Source organism: Mercenaria mercenaria, chromosome 16, assembly GCF_021730395.1.
Source record: "Mercenaria mercenaria strain notata chromosome 16, MADL_Memer_1, whole genome shotgun sequence".
Taxonomy (NCBI): domain Eukaryota; kingdom Metazoa; phylum Mollusca; class Bivalvia; order Venerida; family Veneridae; genus Mercenaria; species Mercenaria mercenaria.
In genome coordinates, this window is record NC_069376.1 from 40,499,219 (window position 1) to 40,525,381 (window position 26,163).

The 26,163-nt window shown below is 35.6% G+C and overlaps 2 protein-coding genes across 3 annotated transcripts in view; both read left to right on the forward strand.

Annotated features, from left to right (window-relative positions):
- Positions 1-26,163, forward strand: part of LOC123539959 (E3 ubiquitin-protein ligase UBR5-like) — a 243,411-nt gene that overhangs the window by 127,424 nt on the left and 89,824 nt on the right. The gene's annotated exons all lie outside the window — the stretch shown is intronic.
- Positions 4,871-25,846, forward strand: LOC123540354 (uncharacterized). Of its 2 annotated transcripts, XM_053526789.1 has the most exons (11): positions 4,871-5,035; positions 9,852-10,497; positions 11,845-11,898; positions 12,269-12,754; positions 13,768-13,824; positions 15,073-15,561; positions 16,953-17,231; positions 19,539-19,625; positions 20,242-20,388; positions 20,826-20,865; positions 24,836-25,846. In XM_053526789.1, the coding sequence occupies exons 2-11, from the start codon at positions 9,852-9,854 to the stop codon at positions 25,662-25,664; spliced, it is 3,114 nt and encodes a 1,037-aa protein (XP_053382764.1). In that variant the 5' UTR covers positions 4,871-5,035; the 3' UTR covers positions 25,665-25,846. The 2 variants fall into 2 exon arrangements, with proteins under 2 accessions (XP_053382764.1, XP_053382765.1); XM_053526790.1 differs by lacking the exon at positions 19,539-19,625.

Sequence of the window (26,163 nt, forward strand, 5' to 3'; positions counted from 1 at the left end):
GTTTTCGTGTCGGCGGGGCGGAAACACGACAGAACGACAAAAAAAGAGCACCAGCACGAGATATTCATACCCGCCAACACCAAAACTCGACAAATATGTCGTTTTGGCGCTGTCTAAACGTCGTGTTTTCGAGAGAAATTTGTCATGTTTTTGTGTTTTCGCCATACGAAATAGCAGATATTTTAGCTACCATACCTATACAAAGAGACAATCACGTTACTAGTCACACCTTCTCCGAGCTCCTGGTACGTGTACGTTGTCACCGGGAGGGGGCGCTAATTGAGTCATCGCCGTAACTGGGTCGACGACTGGTCTAGTTAGCGTTACATGACCAAAACCAGGGAGAGTGGATGTGTAAAGGGACATCTATTAACTGGGTTGCATCCTGATGATGTATTATTGGATTGGTTTCTCACCGAGTGTTCATTTGCCGTAACCGCGCCGCGACCCGGGGGCTTGGTTGGCCAGAGTATCTTATTTCGCTGCCAGATCAACACCTTTCAGCATTTATTGAGAGATTTGGCCTTGGAGGTCATAATTTCAATACAGTCTTGAATAAACTTTGTTAAACAGTTTCCCATAATAAAATCTAGGAAAGATTTGAAATTGTATTATCTGCATGAAAATCTAGATTACTAGATCAAATTACTGAAAACCCTTCCTAACATTATAGTGACCATATTTTGTATGTGGTATACATGAAACACATTAGAATGTTTGTCTTTATGAAATCAAGGCCAAGTAAGAAACTGGGTCATCTGAAACCATAAATCGGGTCACTGGGCCAAATCATGTAACATCTTTGTGAACACTAGAGGTCATACGTCTTTTGCGTGCTAACAAAATGTTTGGTTATCTGGTCTTCACCCCGTCTGTGTTGTCTGTAGAAGGCCGCCAGTCGGACGTTCACATAGTCCGCCATTTCCCTTATATGTGCCCTTATCGAGTCCCCGGAGTGCTGATATCTCCCTAACCGCCGATGAACCAACCGAGGCCAAATCTCTCAATAAATGCTGAGAGGTGTTGACCTGGCAGCGAAATATGTTAATAAATAACATACACCTACTATGGCAGTAGGTAACTCGAAATTTCAACTAATTAAACTTGGAGTTACGTACATCAAAATTAGTAACTTGAAATTTCGAATTAGTAACTTGAAAGTTCGTGTTAATAAATAACATACACCTGGCGCTAATATCCGTCGTACTAATCTCGTAACAACTGATATTTTGGATATTTAAACAATCTGCTAGTAAACGTATAGTATAGAAATTATGAAGTAGCAAGACGAAAACAAGAATATCACGTGCATCATATCCTAAACCAACAAGTGCTGAGTATCTTATCAAACTTAAACTGTATGCAATTAACCTAGCTTATATATTCTTATTACAAGTCTATATACATATATTTACCTATTTTTACCTTAAATAACAATTGTCCTTAAGTCAGTGTTATTATATCCTTTAATTATAACATACCAACGGCTTGCACTACTCTTCAGAATTACGTATTGCAGTATATAAAAATATAACAAAATACATAGACATTGAAAAGAAAACAGTTGGACACTAGAGCAATCACTGAATGCGATTAATACCCCCAGATGCCACTTTGGTTCGACATGGTTTCAGTATGCATTAGACGGCGCCAAACTTTAATGAATCTTTTCACTTTACACTGCAAGAACTCATGTTGCGTTAAACGTCTTCACATTGGACTACATGGCATCAAGTTTTAATACACCGCTCTCAATTACACAAAGCGGTGTCAATATGCATTAAACAGCGTCAAGTTGTAGTAAATCATTTCATCTTACACTGCACGTACTCATGTTGCGTTAAACGGGTTCAATTTGAGCTGCATGGTGTCATGTTTTGTTGGATGATTTCATATTACGGTGCATCGCAACAAGTTTTTATATGCATCGTTCCATGTTTAAATGGATGGAATGAATTTTGTATTATATGGTTTCAAAATACAATGCGTTGAATGTAAATATATTGGACGGGTGGAGTTTTAGACTAGACGTCACTGAAATACACTGCACTGACTGACTTGTTTTTGGATGGGTTGTATATTTACTAATTTTGGCGGTAACCGCCGCCCATAGAGCAGACATAAATTTGAGCTATTTTATATTTGTCCTCTAAATGTGACCTTGACCTTGGACCTAATGACCTCGGTTGAGCACTTTGTATGTCACCTGGATGGAGGTATTTATGTGATTACACCTTTGTTCTCTATTTTGTTCCTTTAGCCACGTAAATAAAAAAAATAGGCACATAAAAGCTTACGGAATGAATGATAAAGTAAAAAGTAAAGTTATAGTCATCTAAGGGCGCATTCGGCATACAAGCCCGTGTAACTCTGACCAGATCACCCGAGTTCACCCGAGTGACACGAGTAACAATTGTAATCCGAACGCTTTATCGAGTAACTGAAAATGATGGAGAACGTTACCTATATGCTAACAGTTCAAAAGCTTCTGAGCTGTAACAATAATAAAAAATGGTTGCTGCTTTTGACACATAATAACTTAATTTTCCAAAATAAACTGCTGATCAGACGAGACAGTATCCCTCGATCGTATCAGAAATTATGTTGAATTAGTGGACTTTATGTTTTATGTATGTGATATAGTGCTGTTAGTTGATTACATTGCCGCTGCGTGTATCTTACATAATGTTTGCATTTTCAATGACAATACAATAAGTGATTTTTGTGAAGAACCTAATATAGATATGTTTGATGGCCGTTATGAGGACAGACAATCTGTTAGAGATGAACTGGTACGACCTCTGTCAGAGTGAAAAATCAGACTGGATTATTATCAATCGACTTTTCAGATTCTAGGATCAAGTAACACTTGGAAAAAATGTTCAGCCCATATTGTTTAATAGACTAGAAATTTCTATTTTATGTTAATTTATACTTTAAATTATTTCTGAAGCAAGAGCTACAACTTATATTAATCCTCTTATGTCTACACATGACTCTACTACCCCGAACCATTTCAAATTAAAAGGGTGTTTGGTATAATTATTTCGTTTTTTTATTGTTCTGACTGAAAGAAGGTTTGTCGGCAAGTAGGGAGGTAGAATATTTTACTTATAACTTCAACATCAATGTGTGGCTTCTTTTGTGGATTTTTTGTCCTTATCACTCATTTTATGTTCTAAAGACTAGATGTTTTTTCTAAAAGTTGTCCCATGTGAACCTGGAAAGAAAACTTACAAGCTTTAAGAATCAGATCGAGAACCCTCGAAATATGCTTGACAAGGCTGTTACTGTAAGAAGCAGATTTCTCAACCACTGTCCTATTCAGCAGTATTTACAGATGGCGGCATGAATGCCAAAAAGAGCATTTCAAAGTTACTCTACATTTAGAAGAAAGTAAAAGGTTATAAAAGAACAATGACAGCTCGCTCCACTATTCGAAGGCAACTGTCAGTATGAAGGATTTTCGATTCTAGAACTGAAATAATGATTCAAGGATTAATTGACTTGATTCTATGATCTCTCTTTAAACCCCTGAATAGATATAAGAAGTTTGCAACCTAGTACCGCCCTTAGACAAGAGCAACTTGATGGTAAAATTTTAACCGTCATTTTCTTATTACAAAAAGGGACATAACTTTGCCAAAATTAAAGTAAGTGTTAAGAAACTTGATGCTTTTACCTGGCTTTACAACCCTGAAGACATGTGAGAAATGTTAACCCAATGCTCCCATTAGTTTTGGAGATATCAACTTGCAAGCAAACAGAACAATATCTATGCACAAGAAAGAGGGCATAACTTGTCCAAAATTATAGTTATGGGAATTGATGCTTTGACCTTCCTTAACATCACTGGAGACATGTATGGAAGTTTCAATCCAATATCTGCATTAGTTGCCGAGATAGTACCTTGCATGCAAAACTTTAACCAGCTTTTTCTAAGTTGAAACAGTGGGGCATAACTTGACCAAAGTTCAAGTAAGAGTTATGGAAGTTGATGACATGTCCTTTACAACATGGAAGACATGTGTGAAGTTTCAATCAAGTATCTGCATTAGTTTAAAAAAAACTTGCATGCAAAAATTTAACGCTAAAAAGGGGTCTGACTCAAATAAGAGTTATGAGGCTTGTGATATGTTGATATGACCTTATTTTACAGACCCGAAGAAATGTGTGAAGTTTTAACCAAACATCTGCATTAGTTTGGATATACTAACTTGCATGTAAAACTTTAAATTGCATTTTCTAAGTCCAAAAGGGATAAATTTTTGTCAAAATACATATAAGAGTAATGGGACTTGATCATCTGCGGTTAGGTAATGACCTTAAAAAGTAAAAATAGGTTTCAAAGCAATATGTCTATAAATGAGACCCATAATTTACATAATATTCGATCAAGAGTTATCTAACTTGATTATTTTGGTAGGTCTGATGAGCGCAAAGACTTGTTTGAAGTTTCAATTCAATATCATCTGTGGTTATTGAGATAAAGCCTTGATAGTAATTGCACCCAAACTTTTACCAGGCTACCAACGACGCCATATTTAAAGTGTTAATGTATTCGGATACGATCACCCGACTTTCCCAGCTTCAGGAGGTGGGTAGAATTCGGGTGACACAACTACTATCGCCCGGGTTACACGAGTTATACTCGAGTTATACCCAGAGTGACTCGGGTTAGCTCGAGTAAGTATGCCGAACGCGCCCAAAGTATGCAAATGTAAGCCGAGTCATTGGGGTAATAAAAATAGTTTATTGGGAAAACGTTTTAGTTATAAATACAGATCATATTGTTACTAATATTGGCTTAAACTACTATAAATAGAGTTACATGTACTAAATTTAGATCAGGAATTTCACACTTGTTTCTATTTATAGTTAAACGGGTATTCGAATATTAAACAGTAACATTTTATTTATGAATAATACAATTTCAAAATCAAGATGTGTTTAAAAAAGTGAATAAATCATTAAAGAAAAGACGAGGGAGAACCCTGCGAACGTATTAATTTTGTTTCCTCTTAAATATGAAAAGGTAATATTTTATATTGATTTACATTGCACTTTCCTTATTCAAACTGTAGATGTGTTTTGTATTCCACTTTCTTTATTAAATACGATAATTGTTATTGTTAAAGGCATCAGGTGCACACTTTTTCATAATAACAATTCTGTGAGATTTTATGACTCCAGGACAAATACTTTTTGAGATATGCAAGACACAAAGTCGGACGGAAGGGTTGAGGTGGTGGAAGGGGTGGTGGGGGGGGGGGGGGGGGGGGGGGGGGGGGGGGGGAACGGGGGCACAGGAATATCAATAACTGACTTAAAAGGTAACGTGAATGGAATTACACTAACTACAATAAAATATAATTACTTCGTGTATAAGGAACTTGTATCAGATAGATCTATATGATAGACAAGTACACATCTGAGGAACTAAGAAAATACAAAAACAAGAAGAATGAGCAAAAGTCAACTGCATGCAATGAAATGTATAGTAAAGTAAGAAAACGGAATAGAACAAAATAGCAACTTTTAATTAGAGCAACAGAAGCATATACAATTTTGCCCTTTCCTGTGTGCTGATCAAAGGCCGGGACTAATTTAGCCTCACAATATCTCTGAAATGATAGGGTATTGTGTTCCGAAGTCTGGGAGCTGCAGAACGGAGTATTTGAGACCTAGCCTTTGATTCTTACCTTGGGGACTTCATCTGTGCTGTATATATTAAGAGTTGTTCTTTAATTTTAACAATGAAACTTAATCCGCCCGATTAGCTCAGTAGGGACTGCGGGGTCAGTCCGTCCGACCGTAACATTGTAAATTCTTCTCCGGGCTGTAACTCTGCCATCCATGAAGGGATTTTGAAATAGCTTGGCATAAATATTTACCTAAATGAGACGACTTTTCTCACGCGTAATACCCAGTTCCCAAGCTACAAGGTCAAGGTCACACTTAAAAAAACAAAGACAAATATCAAACAGGGAATGCCACGTACCAAAAACGCAGCCTCTCCAAAACGAAACCCACAGCACGCAGACGCGCACACCACAAACACACACACATACTGGCGCACACACACAAATCCAACACATTAGGACAAAACGAACAAGCAAAGGAACACAGTGGTGCACCGCCTTGGAACGGTCAGTGGCAAAAACACCACTGGGGAGCTTAAACCGATTTATGGTGCACAAGAAGTCAAACGTTAATAGGCTCTGTTTCGTTTCCGGTTAGTAACTTTCATCAACAGATTTTGAAATTACTAAGCATAAATTTTTATCATAATGAGACAACGTGTCATAGGCAAGACCCAGACCCCTAGCTCCAAGGTCAAGGTCATAGTTAGAGGTCAAATGTTAACAGGATCTGTTTTTGTGCCCGGTCCATAACTCTGCCATCCATGAAGGGATTTTAAAATGTCTTGGCATAAATGGTAACCACAATCAGACAATGTGTCCTGCGCAAGACCCAGATCACTAGCTCCAAGGTCAAGGTCAGTACTTAGAAGTAAAAGTTTAATAGGATCTTTTTAGTGTCCGGTATATAACTCTGTCATCCATGAAGGCATTTTGAAACAACTTGGCACAATTGTTTACCATAAGGCGTAAACAATTGTTTATTTCCGGTATCCCGACCTACCCTAAATGTTTGGCCTAGCCCTAAATGTTTTTATGGCCTTGGAGAATAATTTTTTCAACTTTTTGACAATAAGTTGCAAAACTGCACTTTTTATGGTTTAAACATGGTCAATGATGTTAGAAAACCATTAATGATGCTCTAAAGGCATAACCCCCTTATTTGTATTCCTTTTTGACACAAAAAATAATTTGATAAAAAAAATCAAAAAAAAAATCCGACCTACCTACCCTAATTTGTTTAGCATGTTACCGGAAACAAAGATTTTTTAGGCCTTAATGAAACAATGTGCTACGCGCAAGACCTAGACACCTAGCTCCAAGATCAAGTTCACACTTAGAAGTCAAGTCTGTTTCATGTCCGGTTCGTAACTCTGCCATTCATCAAGGAATTTCAAAATTACTAGGCATAAATATTCCCATAACGAGAAAACATGTCATGTATAAAAATCAGACCCCTAGCTCTAAGGTCAAGGTCACATTTAGAGGATAACGGTTAACATGATCTGTTTCTTGTCCGTTCTATAACTCTTTCATCGATGAAGAGATTTTAAAATTACTTGGCATAAACGTTCCCTATATTGTGATGACGTGTCAGACACAAGACCAAGATCCCTAGCTTAAAGGTCAATGTCACACTTAGATGTCAAAGGTTAAAATTTATGTTTCTTGTCCGGTCAATAGATTTGCCATTCATTAAAGGATGTTAAAATTACTTGTCACAATTCTTCCCTATAATGAGTATGTGTATCATGCTCAAGACCCAGAACCCTAGCTCCAAGAACATTTTTTATCTTGTCGCAACATGATTCATACCTGAACTATTCTGGCATATTTTGCGTAGACAGCTGTAGCATTCTTGGGCACACTTCGGTGGCGTTTGTCACTGGTAGTGCCAGCTCTTGATTGAGGTTCATTTCTAGATACTTAGTATATTTTTAGAGTTATATTTACAGTCAGACCTGTGTTAAAGACCACCTCTGAACAGAGACCACATGACTCCACATGCTTTGTTTCCCATTTAAACAGTGTATTTTAACCTGTGAATAAAGACCACCTCCCAATAAAGACCACATTTGGCTCTCCTAAGGATGGTCTTTATAGATAGATTTGACTATACTTGTATTTTTTCTCTATAAAATGTAAAGGTCAGTACTGAGTAGTGGAAAGTTGGCAGTTACTTACGGAGAACAGGTTTGTACTGGTACAGAATTCGGGAACGCTTGTTAGGTTAACTACCCGCCGTTACAAAACTGAAATACTTTTGAGAAACGGCGTTAAAACCGAAAACAAACAAACAAAATCTAACATTCAAAATTAGTAAAATAGGAGCAAAGTCGTTATAATACAGTGTATTCGGTAAATATTATTAGTCTAAGACAGTTTTATATAAATATTAGTTGAGGTGTACCGCACAGGTCATGAACTTTTCGGTTTCCATTGGGTTTCCATATTGGGTTCCCAAAAATGAACAATTAAATCTAATATTGGTAACAAGTATATTTATCTTTCAATTGCAAATTGCAGAGGCAGTTTGCCGAAAAGAAGAAAAAATAAATATCATGTTGTTTTACATTAGACTGGTATAATTCATATAGGAACTTCTAACAAATCCTTTTACTAAGATTTCTTTTTGCCTTCTATGAAAGTCAGAATATTGTTTTACAGACCTTGAAGGCCAGGATATTTTTAAAGAGTAAACCAAAGATGATTCTTTCCTCTCAGTTGTCTTGTTATACGTTATTCCGTACATATGTTATTCAAAAGTAACAAGCGCGATAAAGGTATACATTCAGTATTGAATAATTTGCCTCTGTTAAAACATGTAAATGCAAGCTTACCAAAATATCAGGCTTCCGGCGAACGTTGCGAAAAATATGCCGCAAACGTTTTGACGCAGAATAGTAGAGATTGTTTCCGAACGATAACTAGAGAACGCTATGGCCTAGAAACACGACACTTCATAGGGAGGTTGATTATGACCAACAGATAGGCCCTATTGATTGTGAGGTCAGTAGGTGAAAGGTCAAGGACACATTGACCCAGAACAGTAGAACTTTTTGCCAAATAACTAGAGAATGCTTCGGTCTAAGATCACATTCACATCTGATACGGATGTCACTTATGACTGGAAAATTTGCTTTTTACGAGTTTAGTTTAGAGTACAAACAGGTGTTATGAACGAAACAAGACGCACATACAAGATACCCATCTGCGCAAGAATTCTCGGCCCCGGCAAAACATTTCAAAAATTACAATCATATATTAACAGCACATGAATTGCCTGTTTTTCTCGCGTTAATACTAGTGATTAAATTATTTTTTTAAGAATAACCGTAACGATCTTGAATGAAAGGACTTTCACTTTCACTCACGCAGTATTTTTGATTTGCGTTTATAATAATTAGAATGTTTAACTGAGAAGAAAAGTCAACAGTATATGCGTCAACAACTCTAATACATTAAACAAGTACATTTGTATAAATATATCCCATAGAGCGCTATTAGTTTCCAAATGCTTTCATGATTCCCTTCAGAAAAGTCCCATCTCCATGACAAGGTTGCACAAACGTGTTTATTTAAACAGTTTTCTGTCTATTAATCCATAATATAGAGTGCATGTAAACGACCGATCATTATACGAAGGTATACTGCCAACTTTCGCTTGTTTCTTATCTCGTACAACTGAATAAATTTACATAATCCTTGCTTCATTTTCTATGTCATAATAAAGAGCAGTCTGTGTTTCCATGCAAAGTTTATAAATATAATCACAGAGTATAATGATATTCTTTCCTTCTGAAGTGCTTAAAAAAATTACATGTATATGGCTTTTGCTAAATAACTTATTTACCCCATTTGATCCTATTTTTCCTTGAAATACTAGGTCTTTCCCACGTTCAGACTGAAAATTTCAAAAATAAAATAAGAAGAAGACGTTTAATTAGTGTAAGTGATTAAAAAGTTTAATAAAGAACAGTAGTTTTTAAAATAATGTTAAACAGTTTTAATTCAATAATGACTGGAAACCTTTTTTATTTTTGTTTTCTGTAACAGTTCAAAATTGCACAACCATAGAATTTCCGTTGTAATTTCCCAGGTCAAAGGGCACTAGTCCTATTTCACTGGTCATTTGTTAGATAGTCTATTAAACGTTTTGTGTATTAACGGTAAAGTTTTCAGCTATTTTCTTATATTTTATATTTAAAGATGGCGGATAAATACTTCAGGCTTGTGTACTTTGCGGTGAACATTTGTCCTGAACCTTTACGACAATTTTTCATCAAGCTTGCCAAGCAAGATGCAGGTTCTTCTTATACAACCGTTGATGCATATCTTGCGTACAGGCGGCCGGACGTGATGCAGCTGAAAAAGAAGAAAAGGATAAGAGAAAATCAGTATGATTTACTGTATCCTGGTCATGGCACAGCTGATGTTGACCAATGGGATGTTACACTTCTTGTTACAATGATTACGGAAATGTTCACGACAAGCATACAACCACTTGATATATTTCTCATGAAGAATGAAATTCGCGGGATACGCAACGAGTTGCAGCATCTCCCAAACACTTCAAATATGACAGACAAAGATTTTGATGACTACTGGAGACGTCTTGACACTGCCACTATTGCCATAGCAAAGCAGGTGTTTAGTGCGGAACGTGAAGAATTGTTTCGAAAGAAAATTGAAAATGCTAAAGGCAATAACCTTCCAAACCTTGGGGATTCTCTACGCCAGTGGTACGAAGAAATCATTAAGCAAATGCAAAACAAATTAAATGAAATCGAGTCAGATACGAAGGAGACGACTTCAATTCTTCGACAAGTGACTGTTCAAAAACCCGGACCTTCAGGTTAGTGTACTAGAAAGTTTTGAACTTGAAATTATTAGTATTTGGCATCAGATAATTTCTGGTTAATCAAAATTACAGTCGAACTTCGATGGCTCGAACTCGAGGGTCCCGTGGAAATTAGTTCGAGTTTTCCGTTGTTCGAGCCATCCAAATGGCGGCCATTTTGAATTTGGGAATTCCAGGGCATGATGTGTTACGAACCTTACATCGTAATATATTATCATATTGTACCTAAATGTGTGTATGATACTATGATAATTAAAAAACGAACGCTGCAATATTATCTGTTTTCAAACATGACATTACGAAAAAACACAAAAAAAAAAAAAAAAAAAACACAGATATAATTAGATTCTATAATATAATATTATAATATAATTATAAGAATTTTGCGAAGACAGCATCAAATAAAAAGACATGAATAGCAAACCTTTATGGATCATAGTCTATTACAAATATTAGGAAAAACTTAGCTATCCCCCCGTTTCCGGGTCCTTCACTACATTGTTCAGCCATGCTAAAGCAGTATGAATGTTGACATCGGATCTCCCGTTTTTATGCAGAAAAAATAAAAACAGACATTGCTCAATTATTTTAAATAATTTTATTCGTATTAACCAAAGCCCATTAAAGCATTGCAGTGAACGAAAGTCACTTTGTTTAATTTGTTTGTCGTATACCAATGCTAATTACATAAGCGTGTGAAAATTACGCACGCGCCGGTTAAAGGGGAAGCTTGGCGAATGTCAGGCAAAGGTGTGAAAAACTTTGTAAACACAAGCCATTCGGCGACAAATTGTCTGTTCGACTGAATAGGTGTAATTATCACTGTAATTGAGCCGAGGGGACCACCAAATGAGTTCGAGAGTTCGAATTTTCGAAGTTCGAGCGATCCGAGGTTGAACAATATAGAATAAAGCAGAAATAAATTCGGGACCGGGCGAAGAGTTCGAGCGATCCCGGGTGTTCGAAAGATCCGAGTTCGAGCCATTGAAGTTCAACTGTATCTAAACTCAATGAACAACCTATGGACTTTTCTATTTGGCACAATAGCAATGGATTAGTAGATAAAATATTTTAGTCGTAAACTTATGCAATAATAAAAAAATATATTATTTGTAATGTTTGTATGTTTATTTGTTATGGGAAGGACAAACCCTCTAATGTTGGTTAAACTTGTGACCCAACTCTTGGCTTTTATGTAAGTTGAATTATTCATACAGTTATCAATTTGTCAAAATAAGCTTGTCATTTTCATTGTATGATTTTTGTATTTGTGTCTAAAACTGAAGCCATAAAATATTATTAAATTCAGAAAAACATAACAAAAACATATATTTGCTTCAGGCGACAAAAATAAAAGAATTAAAACTGCTGATGACATCCTGGCAAAGCTTCAAGGTTGGTTTAATATTATTTTCACAGTTGTTGTTTCTATTGTTACATTCACAGAGATAAAAAAAACAGTTAGAATAGAGATTTATCAGTGAAATTTAAAATTATGTTAACCATGTCTCTACAACAATATTGGCATGAACTAATTTTTATTAAACAAGTATTATTATATATGAGCCGTGCCGTGAGAAAACCAACATAGTGGCTTTGCGACCAGCATGGATCCAGACCAGTCTGCGCATCCGTGCAGTCTGGTCAGGATCCATGCTGTTCGCTAACAGTTTCTCTAATTCCAATAGGTTGGTTTTCTCATGGCGCGGCTCATATCATCTTTCTACGCTTTATATGCCAACAATTTTCTTTTTTCCTGTATCAGCTTGTTTTGAAACAACAATGAAGGAATTACCAGCAGATTTCAGTGCACCTTCAGAAGTTGCCGACATCCGAACAAAATTAAGAGACAATCACTACGTGGTTGTCTCCGGAAGTTACAATAGTCGTTATTTTGAAACAGCCCTTGCAGCCATTAAAGGAATGGGTTACAATTACAAACGAAGTGTAGAAATGCACAAGTCTTCGGATTGGCGCCATATCGATCCTGAAGATGTTGATTTGGTTCTCTGCAGGAATCCTTTTGGAAGTATTTCATATGATGAAAACAAGTCAAAAAGTATGGCTGATATATTCAACAATATGAAGCATACAACTAAAGGGGACGATGACAAAACGCTGGACATCATCATGGTAACAGACTCGAAGATCCTGGCAGAGTGCAAACAATTCCATGATCACGATATCCTTGAAAACGTTGTCAAGGTATTTGATGACACAAGCGAAACTCATCCGGCAGATCTTACACTTGGTATGACATTTTAGATTATTACTTTTCTCTTTGACACATAAGTATTAAATATTGCAGTAGTTGAAAATAATATATATAGGCAAAGAGCTATAAAAATAAATAGATTGGCAACTTGAAAGGCATATAGGCTGATCACTACCAAATAGAATGTAAGCCTCCGCAGGTCTAGTCACAAGTAGTCCAAATATAAATAGTACTAATCTTTTTTCCTTTCCTAGTGCATTTTCTCGGCAGCAACGTGCTTACTTTTACCCTACCGCGTTTCAGTAAGTATCACTTTGCATTGTAATGAAATCGGCATGTTCCTATCGCATGCTAGATAAAAATGGCGGCGTAAGAATTTAATGTCACGAAAAGAGAAATTGAAAGAAGCGAAAAGTAGTAAATTCAGCGGGTTGTATTTAACGAACTGTAGTTTTCTTATATAAAAGTTAACACCCCCTTTTCTTTTTGTTTTTCTAAAGTAGCGATCTAGTTCTTTATGGGAATATAAGTCTCTGAAAATCTGATATGCTAGAAAATGTTGAAACACCGTTATGAAGTGAGTGCATTTTATATGAAATAAAGAACAGCTGGATTTAGTGGTGTTCAGCCTATAGAGCAAATCTCGCCAACCTCCCGTGACAAAAAAACGAGATCTCGTTTACCGGAAGTGGCGCTTTCTCCACGCGCCATTTTGTATGCGAAAGCATTTATTCATCGGTAAAATAATTATCACCGTATGACCACGCTTCTTTCGATGGAAAAAAACGTGTACTTCGTGTCTTAAGACCATTTCACATTAAACTAATTTTGTTTTAGAAGCTAACATGTATTTTAAATGTAGTTTTAAAGGTACAAATTGTAACTCCATGCTCGCCGATGTTTGTTTTTAGTAAGATAACGCCGAATCACGCTCTGACACGAGCTCACGCGAGATTACAGCCAGTTGCCATTCTGTGTATTTTATACTTCTTTGATATAGGCGACATATGAATACCTACTTTCATGAAATAGTTATTGATTGATTTCAGAGTGCAGAAATCAGGATGTGTACTCAGCTTATTTGCCAGTTAGCAACAACTTGAAAGGTAAAAAATATTCAACATTACAACATCTGTAATTGCTAGTATTAATCGTAAAAATGTATTATTTTTTATTACAGAACGAATGAATATTTTGAAATTATTAAGGCCTACAAAAGATTTTTTGTTTCCGGTAACATGCTCAAACAAAAAGGGTAGGTAGGTCGGTATTTTTTGTTATTATTAAGTGGCACTTTTCGGAAATTATTTTTGTGAATACAGATAAGGGATTTATGCCTTAAGAGCATCAATAAGTTGATTTCTAACATCACTGACCACGTTTAAAGCATAAAAAGTGCAGTTTTTGCAATGTCTTTGTTAAAAAGTTGAAAAACATTCTCCAAAGCCATAAAATTCAGGGTAGGTTGGAACACCAGGAACAAACAATGTTTTTTGAGGTCTAATGGTAGCGGTAAATACATATTAATATTATTATATATCTCCTTACATAGATCCCGGGCCATATGACTGGACTATATTCAATATATGTTTATCCCCTGTATCTTCGTGCCTTCCTATATCTTCGTGCCTCTGTCATTTACATGCGCTGCTAGTTCATGCGAAAGTTCTGACGTCACTAAATTGTGTTAACATAATAAGCACATGGTATTTCGTGAACAAAGAAGGCAAAATGCATAAAAAAAACATGTTTGCTTTTAATCCACATTAATTAAATATCTATCACAGAAAATGTGTAGCTGCTTACAAAGAAACCAAGTACAATGCAATTATTTTTAAAATATCCAAATTTTCATTTCCAAAACTTCTGATAGTTTCATTCCAAGGTCTTTGCCAATTCTCCTAACCTAATTTCATCGAAGGGGAAAATTTCCATGCTTGAATTACATAAGCGACCCAAATAACACAAGTGGCACGATGATATAGAAAAATGGCAGCCATGACTTAGGTTACACACATGGTGGAGATTTCACAATGACTGTTTAGGATATCCAAACAAAAACGTTTTCACGATAAAGATAAAAGGCTTATCTTCAATATCATATGTACAGTTTTGAATATATTTTGCCTAATTTTGGGATTTAAATGGGGGAATAAGTAGGGGGCACGAAGATACAAGAAAAGGGCAAGGCTATTTATCAAAATAGTAAATTTTTATGCACATTTTGAAAGGCTTAACTGTCAATAGACAAAACTACTGGCTCTCGGTCTTCGGACAATAGTATTGACTACTGATCGGTAAGACTTTTAAGAAATGCATAATGTTCAAGTACTTTTTTATTGTTTCAATAAAAGACATGACCAGCAACTTCCTGAAGCAATATCGAATCAGCAGCGGTCAAGTTAACGAAGAAATCCTTAGGAAAACTAGGCTTAAATTCAAGGCAAATAAAGCTGTTGTGCTGACAGGTCCTAAGAAATGCGGAAAGACATCAGTAGCAGTTGCCTTAGCTTCTTCTTATGATCCATCACAATGCATACTTCTGACTGAACCAAACGATTTTAAGACAATTGATTTAAGAAATACCTGTTTGGTAATCATTGATGAGTTTGCCGGAGAGTACTGTTATAGCAAGGAAGACGTATACAAATGGTACAGCATGTTTAACCATGTGTATAATGCCATTACGGCAGGAAAGATGAACGCGATAATCACGTGCGAAAAAGGCAAACTTGAGAAATGCTGCGTTGAGATTTCACCACACCCTTTGCTTGAACACAGAGTAGACATGCCCGAACGTACCACTGTCATCAAACAGGAGATGATGCTTCAGAATACAGAAAGTAAGTAGGAACTTAGAATGCTGAAATGACCTTCATTTTTATAAATTTAAAGTACTGTTGAAACTCGGTATCTCAAACTCACTTATCTCGAAATTCCCGCCATCACAAAGTATATTTCTTTATTTTGTTGGGTTAAACTTCGCACCGACACAGTTTTAGGTCATATGGCGACTGTGGAGGAAGACTCCAGGTGTTACTCCGTGCATTTTTTCATCACGAGAGGGCACCTCGGTAGAACTACCGACTTTCCGTAAGCCAGCTGGATGCCATCACAAAGTAATCTTTAGTATTGTCAGATTCGACGTGCAGCGACTTCCTTTATATCGAAGTCAATCTAAAAACCCTCTAGTCATATCTCTAATTTTTAACGTCTCGGTGTGTGATGGTAAAACAGATTCCTTAGAAGTAGGCGTGTTGCAAACATGAAATCAATAAAAAATATTAACAAAATGAGCTTCGAAATAAATAAATTGTACATTTTGTTTACACGTACATACGTATCTACATAAAAATAAGGGATCTCTTTTCGTCTGTGAACGCTGTGAATGGTCTTATTTAGTGACATATGTTTGAGACATTTTGAAAGGAATTCTTACGAGATTTCGATAGACAAAACGACAATTTGTTAACAACTACTTATAGTCCACATATTGTTTTAATTTAAGTGTGTCAGCTACAATAAACAAGAGCATTTTAAGGGGAAAATCGGACTGTAAGGTAGAAAAACAGCTTTTTCAATATACATAATGCGTCCGCCAAAAAAAGTCACATTTTTTCAGTCTTTCTTAGAACAAGGAGAAGATGATTAAGGTAGAACATCCACCTAATACTCCTGACCTAAGTCCCTGTGACTTTTCCCTCGTAAATAAACGCTTCTCTGTAAATGTCGTTTTTGTTCTGCAAAGTCTTTCTCAACAGTATACCAAGCCTGAGGAGACTACTTTTCAATATTCATTTCATGGATAACAAAAATGTGTTTCTGTGCAAGGAAAATGCTCTAAAGTTATGACGTGAAAATTGTAATAAATTGATTTATAGTTCAGACATACGAAGACAAGTGAGATTTTTCGTTAAGTATGGGAACGGCAACATATTCAGCGAAAAGTACCTGCACCAAGTATCATTTTAAGTCGAATTTCGGCGATCTCGAAATAAAACGATTACAGATACCAAGTTTGTTGCTATGACAATGCTTTTAAATATAATTTCCAGGAATTGTTTTCAGGATGATAGATATTGCAACTTGATTACTGTATTATGGTAGTATACAGAATCATTGTAAAAATCATGAAATCTATGTCCGTCATAAGTCCATCCAAAAGGTCAGAAATACATCAAAGCTAAAAATTGAGAGTGCAACTGCATGCCATAATTAATCTTAATATTTTTAGATACTTTATTTGTCGCGGACAACTCTCACGGATCAGTAAGTTATAGTGCGGTTATGGAAACAAGTCATATGGGAATTGTGGGAGCGTTAAACACGCCTTATGGCAATGACAACCCGACGATCACTCTGAGATTGCCGCAAGGAGGAACAGCTCAAGACCAAGACATCTCCTCTACAGGAATACCAGGGTCGTTACAGAACTTCATGACCAGTAAAAACCTATTTCCAACAACTAGGAAGAATATTGTACCAGCACATGCATTATCAATAGAAAGAGGAGGTAACAATTATAATCACACGAATTATATGAAAAGATCATTTGGCTATAATAGTGCTAAAGTATGGAATATCATTCCACAAAATATTCGTTGTGTGGATTCACTTACTTCTTTCAAAAGCAAATACTAAAATTACTTATAAGAATCTGAATAAGCTACAACTATTTTTTCTGCAATTGCTATTTATTTATTTTCTTTTAATGGGTGAAATGCATATCTGAGTGATTTTACTTTTTTTATCCCCCGACGAAAGTCGGAGGGATATAGTTTTGGCGTTGCCCGTCCGTCCGTCCGGAGCCACATCTAGGAAATGGTTGGGAATATTTATATAAAACTTCATATTCATGTTCACCACTATGAGTTTATGCGGCCCGTCAAGTTTCAGTCAGATTGCCCTAGTAACACCAGAGTTATGGCCTTTAGAAGTTTCTAGTGTTAACTATATAGGGTACTATAAATATGGCAATTTCTGCAGCCTAACTTTTGATATATTTGACCTAGAATTATGAAACTTAAACAGAATTTAGATCACCATAATGTGGTTGTGTCCGTACATTTTTGTTCGGATTTAATTTGCAAAATTAAGAGTTATTGCCCTTTAATTGTATAAAAATCCACATATTTGTACATAACAAACTTACCATTTGGTAGAATTTCATTAAATATCTTTCATTCTTTTCCGTGAACATTTATTGTAAACATGTGAAGTTGTGTACCCACACCTGGTCATCCCCTTACCTTGATCACATCCCTTCCCCTCCCTCCCCCCTCACCCCCACCACCCACCCCTCCCTCCCTCAGAAAAGAATTCATTTCTTATTTTAGATTTTTTCAAACAAACTTCATATACATGTTCACCACTATGAGGTTATGGGGCCCATCAAGTTTCAGTCAGATTGCCCAAGTAACACCAGAGTTATGGTCCTTAGAAGTTTCTAGTGCTAACTATATAGGGTACTATAAATATGACAATTTCTGAATCATAACTTCTAATAGATCTATATTTGCCCTTGAACTATGAAACTTAAACGGAATTTAGAGCACTATAATGTGGTTGTGCACACACAGTTTAGTATGGATTTCTTTTGTAACTTCAGAGTTATTGCCCTTTAATTGTCTAAAAATCCACATATTTGTACATAACAAACTTACCATTTGGCAGAATTTCATTAAATTTCTTTCATTCTTTTCTATGAACATTTATTATAAACATGTAAAGTTAGCACCCACACCTGGTCACCCACTTGCCTTTGTCAACCCCCCCCCCCCCCCCCCCCCCCCCCCCCCCCCCCCCCCCCCCACGTCTTTTTTTTTCGTTTCTTATTTTAGATTTTTTACAAACCTTCCATGAATATTTATCAATATGCAAGTTGTACCATTCCCCCATCTCGCTCTCTCCCTCTGCATCCCCCCCCCCACCACTTTATCCATATATTTTTTTTTCATTTTTAATTTTCCATCAATATTTATAAACAAAATGTGAAATTCTGTTTCCTCACCCGTTCCCCCGCAACCCCACCCCCTAAAAGAATTATATATATATATATATATATCCATTCCTTTTTTTTAAAATGTTCAAACCTTCAACATGTTAAGTTGTGACTGCATAAACCTTGTCCTCAGCCATATTCAAGATATCTTACTTGATTGTGTTCTCTTAAGGACATCTGTCCTTTTAAGTTCCTGTTAAACAGCAACACCTGGTGCCAAACCACTCAAAGGCAATATTTCGTTCCAGTTAACTGCATTTAATTTTAAAAGCTCAGATTATTACAGTAAGCATATCACATTCAGAAAAAATTCTTTAGGATCAAAGTATCATACATTTATTATGTACTCTTTAATTAAACATTTGTTTTCTGTTAAATTGATTTTGACTAATGAAATTATTTGCTTCGGCTTATTAACATCCTTAACTTTTTGCCGGATATAGATTTTGCCATTCCTCACCACAAACCCTTTCGGCGGGGAATACCAATTCATCGAATTTGCTTGTTTTTTTGTTGTTTTTGTTTTTTGTTTGTTTTGTTTTGACAAACTTAATGAAGCAACTGGCATCGCCTTAACAACTAAGAATTTAAAATTAATAAGTCTACTGACTTCGCTTCATCTAAAATTTCTCGGAATTTTGCGACCTAAGCTGATATTTATTTTATTTTTGCTAGGTAATGTATTGTACGAGTATGGGGTGTTAATATACCACTATCATTGTAAAATATGTACGTCTGTGTCCTTCTAAGTGCTGTCAATATATATCAGATAAATATTAAATGGTCAAATTAAAGCTATCATTTAATATGTTATTTTAGATATTGTAAATAACTATGCCGGATCAACAGATACAGGTTCTATGATGAAATCAAGTAGAAACGGAATATCGGGAGCATTTAACATAGGTATTTCAATGACCTTGACCTTTAATGTAAACAAATATGGCGGCCGCGTCGATTGAAAGTAGAAAGTGTAACATAGAAAGTTGGAAATGATTTTCAATTTTCATAAATACAGCAGCAAACAAAAAGAAATTCCTACAGATGATGGATTACCTCACAACTATTTTATTATTGCAGAAATTAAATCATTATCAACTCGCATTTACAAGCGATCTGCCTCCAAAACTTCGAATCGTAAAGTGCTCACTGCGCATGCGCAGCGGAAGTTATGAAATTCAAAGGGAGAAGCAATTATTCACTTCCTGTATTTTTTTATGGTCTATCATCACTAAAAGGGAAGTAACTAAAACATTACTAATCATGCATTCTGGAACATATCCCTTTGTAGGAAGTAGTTGTCTCCCTTTTGTTTACATTTTTTCTTGCATCAAGAGAGGAAAAGTAGGAGAAACAATTTTATGGAGCAGAATCTTTTTTTGCAATAAATTTAATTAATTTCTTAACATTTTTAGAAAGGTATTGCCTTAAGAAATGAAGTAACATTTTGAAAAATAGGAAATGTATTTTTATAAAATGTCATTGAAATAGCTATTTAACATGCCTTTTATAAACGGAACAGAAAAGAGAATATTGAGATTGCCACAGCCAGACAGAAGGCAGGATCTATCCATCTCTCATATGGGGACGCCGGCATCGTTGCAGAACTTCACGTTCAGATATGGAAGACCTTTTCCGCCAGCACAAACAGTATCAACAGAAATTGGAGGTATCAGTTTATTAAATTTAAGTTCTATTTATGTACTACAATATTGATATAAACAAACGCAAGCCGTTGTAACACTAAAAGAATTTAAATTCTATTTCATATTGAGATATTGCTTATGACAAGTTTGGCGAAACGGTTTAACTACTGTATAGAATTAAAAGCCAACGACCACCTTGCTAAGTTACCTCAACCAAAATGGCGGTATTGATGCAGAACTTCTTGGCACAATAATTTTTAACAAGAATGTGTTGGCTAACAGCTTACTCTGCAAATTATTTTATTACACACGTGGTGCACGTTAAAGAATCATTCTTAATTCATTCGAGAAAATTGCAAGGATGATTTGAGCAACAATGGCCATAATTGTGCTAGACTACAAATTCTGCATTCCACAAGAGAGAAGTTATAGAGTTACTCACTCACTGTTTCTTTTTCAGTTGGTACAGACCCGCTGTCTCAGATTCATGGACATCAAAGGTATAAAAACGGTGAATTGAAACACTCATTTTTTATTTTGGTGACTTACTTGTTTTCAGATATGACTTTATCAGGAATCGTTTAGACTTTTTAAGTGATGTTTTCTTTTACGGAATTGATAGTCATTGAAATTTTGCACCCTTGTTCAAATTTATTCAAAAAAACTATCCGGCAGTTTCTTAAATATGAGCGTCTTTGCGCAAAATTTTAAGCGAATCTCAACGTCAGTTTTGCGTGTGTTTGCGTTCATAAATCGTTTGCCTTGACAAATTATCAAATTATACATCATTGGAGAGATAATTTTAATTTATTTCTAAATAAATAATATTTGCCGTATTTTTCTTGTATATAAACACTACATAAAAAAACTGTCAAGTACGTCATTTTGCGTTCTGCTGAAAAAATGAGTTAGTGGTCATGTTTGAAGATTTACGGCTGCAAAATGGAGAATAACAGTAAACTGGAAAAATACAAGTCAATCGGAAATATCGTCAACTTTAATTTGGCATTTAAGTCCATTGAAAATCATTAGGTGGCGCATATTACCTTAAGTCGAACTTTGTCAAAGATATATGGCCGATTCTGGGCCGTTGTTTGTTGTTTATATACGCCAATGGTGCAGAATCTCTATCTGTCATTTTGTATGTACGTCTGTACGTCTGATCATCAGTTAACAATTTCGTTTCTGCTCAATAACTTCAGAATACTTTGACCTATGAATCTTAAGGTATGATACTCAAACTTTAGTTAAATATTGCTCATGGTTTCCCATTGCTTTGAGGTCAATTGAACAAAGGTCAAGGTCAACAAAAAATCGATTTCTTTTAATACATTGAGACTTAATTGACCTGCGGTCTTCAAACGTAATAGGCGCATTGACCAATGCATGTATGGCGCGGGAGTTTCTAATATTTACCGATGCTGTAAAACGAGGAGCAAGCTAGGTGAATCTCTTGAAAATGACTTGTACTACATAAGTGTAGTTGTAATTTGTATTCTTTTACGTAAAACCAGATAATAATCAAATAGCTTGATATTTTCTCTTCGTTACTTATAGCACATTTCTCATTTCATTGAACTTTATTTTACAAAAATAGAAGAATACATAATATTACGCTAAATATGATATTCTAGCATAAAACTGCTGTTATTGTCCATTTTCGGCGGTGTTTTAACAGGAGAGAAAACATGTGTTAACAGAGAGATTCTCGCGCTCGCGTGCTGTTATAACACCTTTTTATATATGCGCATTCCGTGGCAAAGCGTGAACGTATTACGGCCCAAAAACGGATAATTCAAAAGGAAATGACGTCAACGTGAAAAAACAACGTAGACTTTACCGCGCATTTCATGGAAATCTAATGACGTTGTAGGATAATATATTCATTTACTTGTTTTTTTACGCGTTTTATGCTAGAATAGCGTTAGCGCATGTTCTTTTCGTATTATAACATCTTCAGAATCCCTCGGGAATCGTTGGTACCCTCGCCCTAACGGGCTTGGGTACCAACAAATTCCTTGGGATTCTGCAGATGTTACAACACGAAAAAAAAAATGCGTTATCCCTACAAAACTAGCCGAAAATTTAGTTCAGCTTGAAAATGTAACGTTTTTTTCCCTGTCTACAGACGTAATATCACATGCTTTGTTTATTAACGCTGCTATAAGAAAATAGGGTTAAAACATTAGTTTGACATAATTTTACTGTTATTTATCGAAAAAAAACATGTACAAGAAAACATTAGTTTTAAGTTCAGATGGGAATATCCGGTTCTCGGGCAACTGCTTGCATGGTATCAGCAGAGCATTCTCATCGCCTTTAGCTACAGTAAGCCCTTGTACTTGATATTCCAGTCAGCACCTACAACTAGTGAAAGTTTATGTTGCACATTAACGTTTAATATAGCGGCTATTGCGATATTACTTGTTTAGTTAAAGAAAACACGCACAAAATGGTAAGTAATGACCGGATGTATTAAAACACTCGTTTTCCACGCATTACTATAATAAAAATAAAAACAAACTGCCAATATTTCGATTACTAACTGATATCTGTCCGATATCGGCGTACTCATGGGAAAGCAAATTCTATATTATAAAGTACAAATGTACAAATGATAAACAGGAAAGATTGAATGAAAAATAAGACAGTATAATATGTATATTGTAAGCCTCGCATTGGCGAAAGTCATAAGAGCAATTGCAAGACCCTCGGCGCCGTCGCTTGCAAAATTTGTAGACACCTCGTCAACGGTCCACAGCAAACTCAGATCTTATTACCAGTCACAGCTTAATGAAACTTCAGAAGTGGCTTTCCCTTGTCTGACTTCAATTTCATAGCTCTTGATTTTATTTTGATTGAATTATGTCCCTTGTTACACTTAGCCTTTTCTCACCAAAATTAAGATCGGTTTTAGTCATGCATATGTTTGGAAGGAATTGTCTGTCAAATACAAGTTTAAGGGGTAATAAAAATGCATATTTATTTTCGGTAGATTACGGCTTCATGCGTGTAAACTTTCCAATTTAATTTCCGGTTATCATTTATCGACATCAAAATTGTTTGCATTAACTCTGAAACATATGCACATGTGTTTCATCGAAGTTTCAAGATATAAAAATTTGTTTTGGCAAGGATCTTCTTCTATAGCTTTTTTATCAACATGAATAGCTAGTGTGATAAAATACGCAAAATATTACCTGGTATACGATGTCTTAAATATGGTCGCATATTTCTGCCAGGAGATAGCTAGGTAGCTGTTGCAATACTTAAAAATGTTATCTTGATAAAGCGAAGTTTTCTGAAAAGATTATCTAAATAGTTGAAAGTTTCCAGGAAATATTATTGCGATAATTTACATTAGTATTTTGGTATTTTTGCGTACGTGCCAGCAGCTGCTATTTATTAGAAAGATAGCTGTCTCGATACTTTCAGCAATTATTTTGATATTTCGAACTTTTCTTAAAACTTTATCTCCAAAGCCTAGAGTGTCCTGGAAATAAAACACAACATATCTTGAAAATAATAATTCATTCTGATAATGTTTTCAGAGAAATGCAAAACTTTTCCGGAAAGTTTAGAGTATTATCGTGATAGCTACCAAATATCTCGAGGCAGTTTCAAGCACTAACGCGAAATTTTTAGCTAAAATATTTTCAGGAAACAAAAAGAAAATAGTATGTTTTGCTAAGGGTGAAACGATTAATCGCAATAGACTGTATCGCGATACCTTGGTCTGGCGATACGCATATTGTATCATGACTAGACCTGTTTCACGATACATAAACGATACAGTGAAAAGTAAAAACATTGAATGAAAACTTTCATAAGATCAGTGATAAAGATTGTAACTAAACAAATGTATCATTTATAACAGTTTCTTTAACTTTAAAACAAAATTTCAAGTACTTTCCAAGTGTAGGAACTTTGTTTTTACTTTTTCGTTTTGTCACATGACTGCTCAATTTGTATCGCGATACGTACCGTATCGTTGCATCTGTATCACGATATGTATTGTATTATGAGACTAGCGTATCGTTACACCCCTATGTTTTGCTAAAATGTTTTCAGAAAAATGCACAATTTTCTTGGAAAGTTTACAATATTATCGTGATAGCTACCTAGCTGTCTTGTAGCAGAAATATGCCAGAAAACTTAAAGGTTTCGAAATTGAGCCACAAATTGTGCCTATTCACATGTCTAAAGCTAGAGCCCGTTTTAAGTACATTATTTTACAGTTTTGTATAATTTATTTAGCATATGCTACAGGAAAGATTACGTATAAAGTCTATACAAACCTACTCTGTTTAATTTTGATACCTTAATTAGATTAAATATATTGAAAGAGAACATTGTATAAGATGCATTTCCGGGTGTATTTATCGTATAAAATCATTAAATTAAATGCTTTTATGTCTTTACAAAATGAATATTTTGGTCTGACATAACTTTGTTGTTTATTCATTTTAGAGTAACACATAACCGGGCAAACATTCCAGGTGCACAGGGACTAACAAGTTCACATGTATGGTCAATCAAGGATAAACATAAGAGTAAAATCTGGGTAAAAGGTGACGGAAATGGATGTATTATCGTTGGTTGTTGCCTTTTACCTTTTGGAGAGATTCTGTTAGCAGACTACACAAACAAAAGACTGAAGAAACTTGATTCCAGGTACAAGGTGATCAGTGTGTTTAATATGGCTGTATATCCCAGTGATGTTTGTTATATCGGTGACAATGTAGCTGTAGTAGCTGCATTCGATCAACTGAAGTTTGTGGATATTAGGGGCGGTATGACATTCACCAGGTCCGTTGATACAGATGATGGTTGTGATGGACTGGCCTATGGTAATAATCAGCTATATGTTGTAGGTGGCAGGTCCGTCCATATATACAGTAAAGATGGTATAAGGCAACGTATTCTATATACTCATCGGTCTTATTTGTACAGTAGTAAAATTGCACTAAATGATGATGGGAGTTTGATATACATCTCAAACTTAAATGGTGGACTTGTTACCATTGACAGCTCAGGAAACCACCTGTACACATTTACTGATTCAGAACTCGGTAGAGCCGGTGGAGTTTGTGTAGATGGTGAAGGTCATGTCATAGTACCTGACTTTTCCTCAGACAAGATACTACAGCTTAGTTCTGATGGTAAGAAGAAACTGGGAATCATATCACACGGATCTGATTACATATACGGGACAAGAACATTGTGTTTTGATAAACAAAATGCAGTCTTAGTAGTAGCTGGCTATGATGATAACATTAAGGTTTTAAAACTACAGTAAAAACAACATATCTATGACTTGACTGTTAAATGTATACAACAAATAAAAATAATGTTTATGGTATTTTTAATAGATGTACATGTTGAAATTTAATTTTGGTTTTGCCTCCTTACATTGCCTGTATGTTTGTGTTACGAGAATGTGAATGTCGTATAAGAGTAGGTATTAAAATGTTTTAAATTAATTATTCGTTGTATGATTTTTTTATCATACGTAGTCATCTATACATCAAAGAAACGATAATTTACTAGTCACAATTTATCCGAGCTCTCTTGCACGTGTACATCGTCTACGGAAGAGGGCACATATGGCGCTAATTGGGCGTGAGCCGTAACTAGATTAAGGTCAGGAGTAGTAAACGTCACATGACGAAAACCAGGAACAATGGCTGTAAAAAGGGAATATCTGTCAACTGGACTGCATCTTGCCGATGTATTATCGGGTCGGATTCTGATCGGGCGTTCATATGCCGATACCGCGCAACAACCCGATAGCTTGG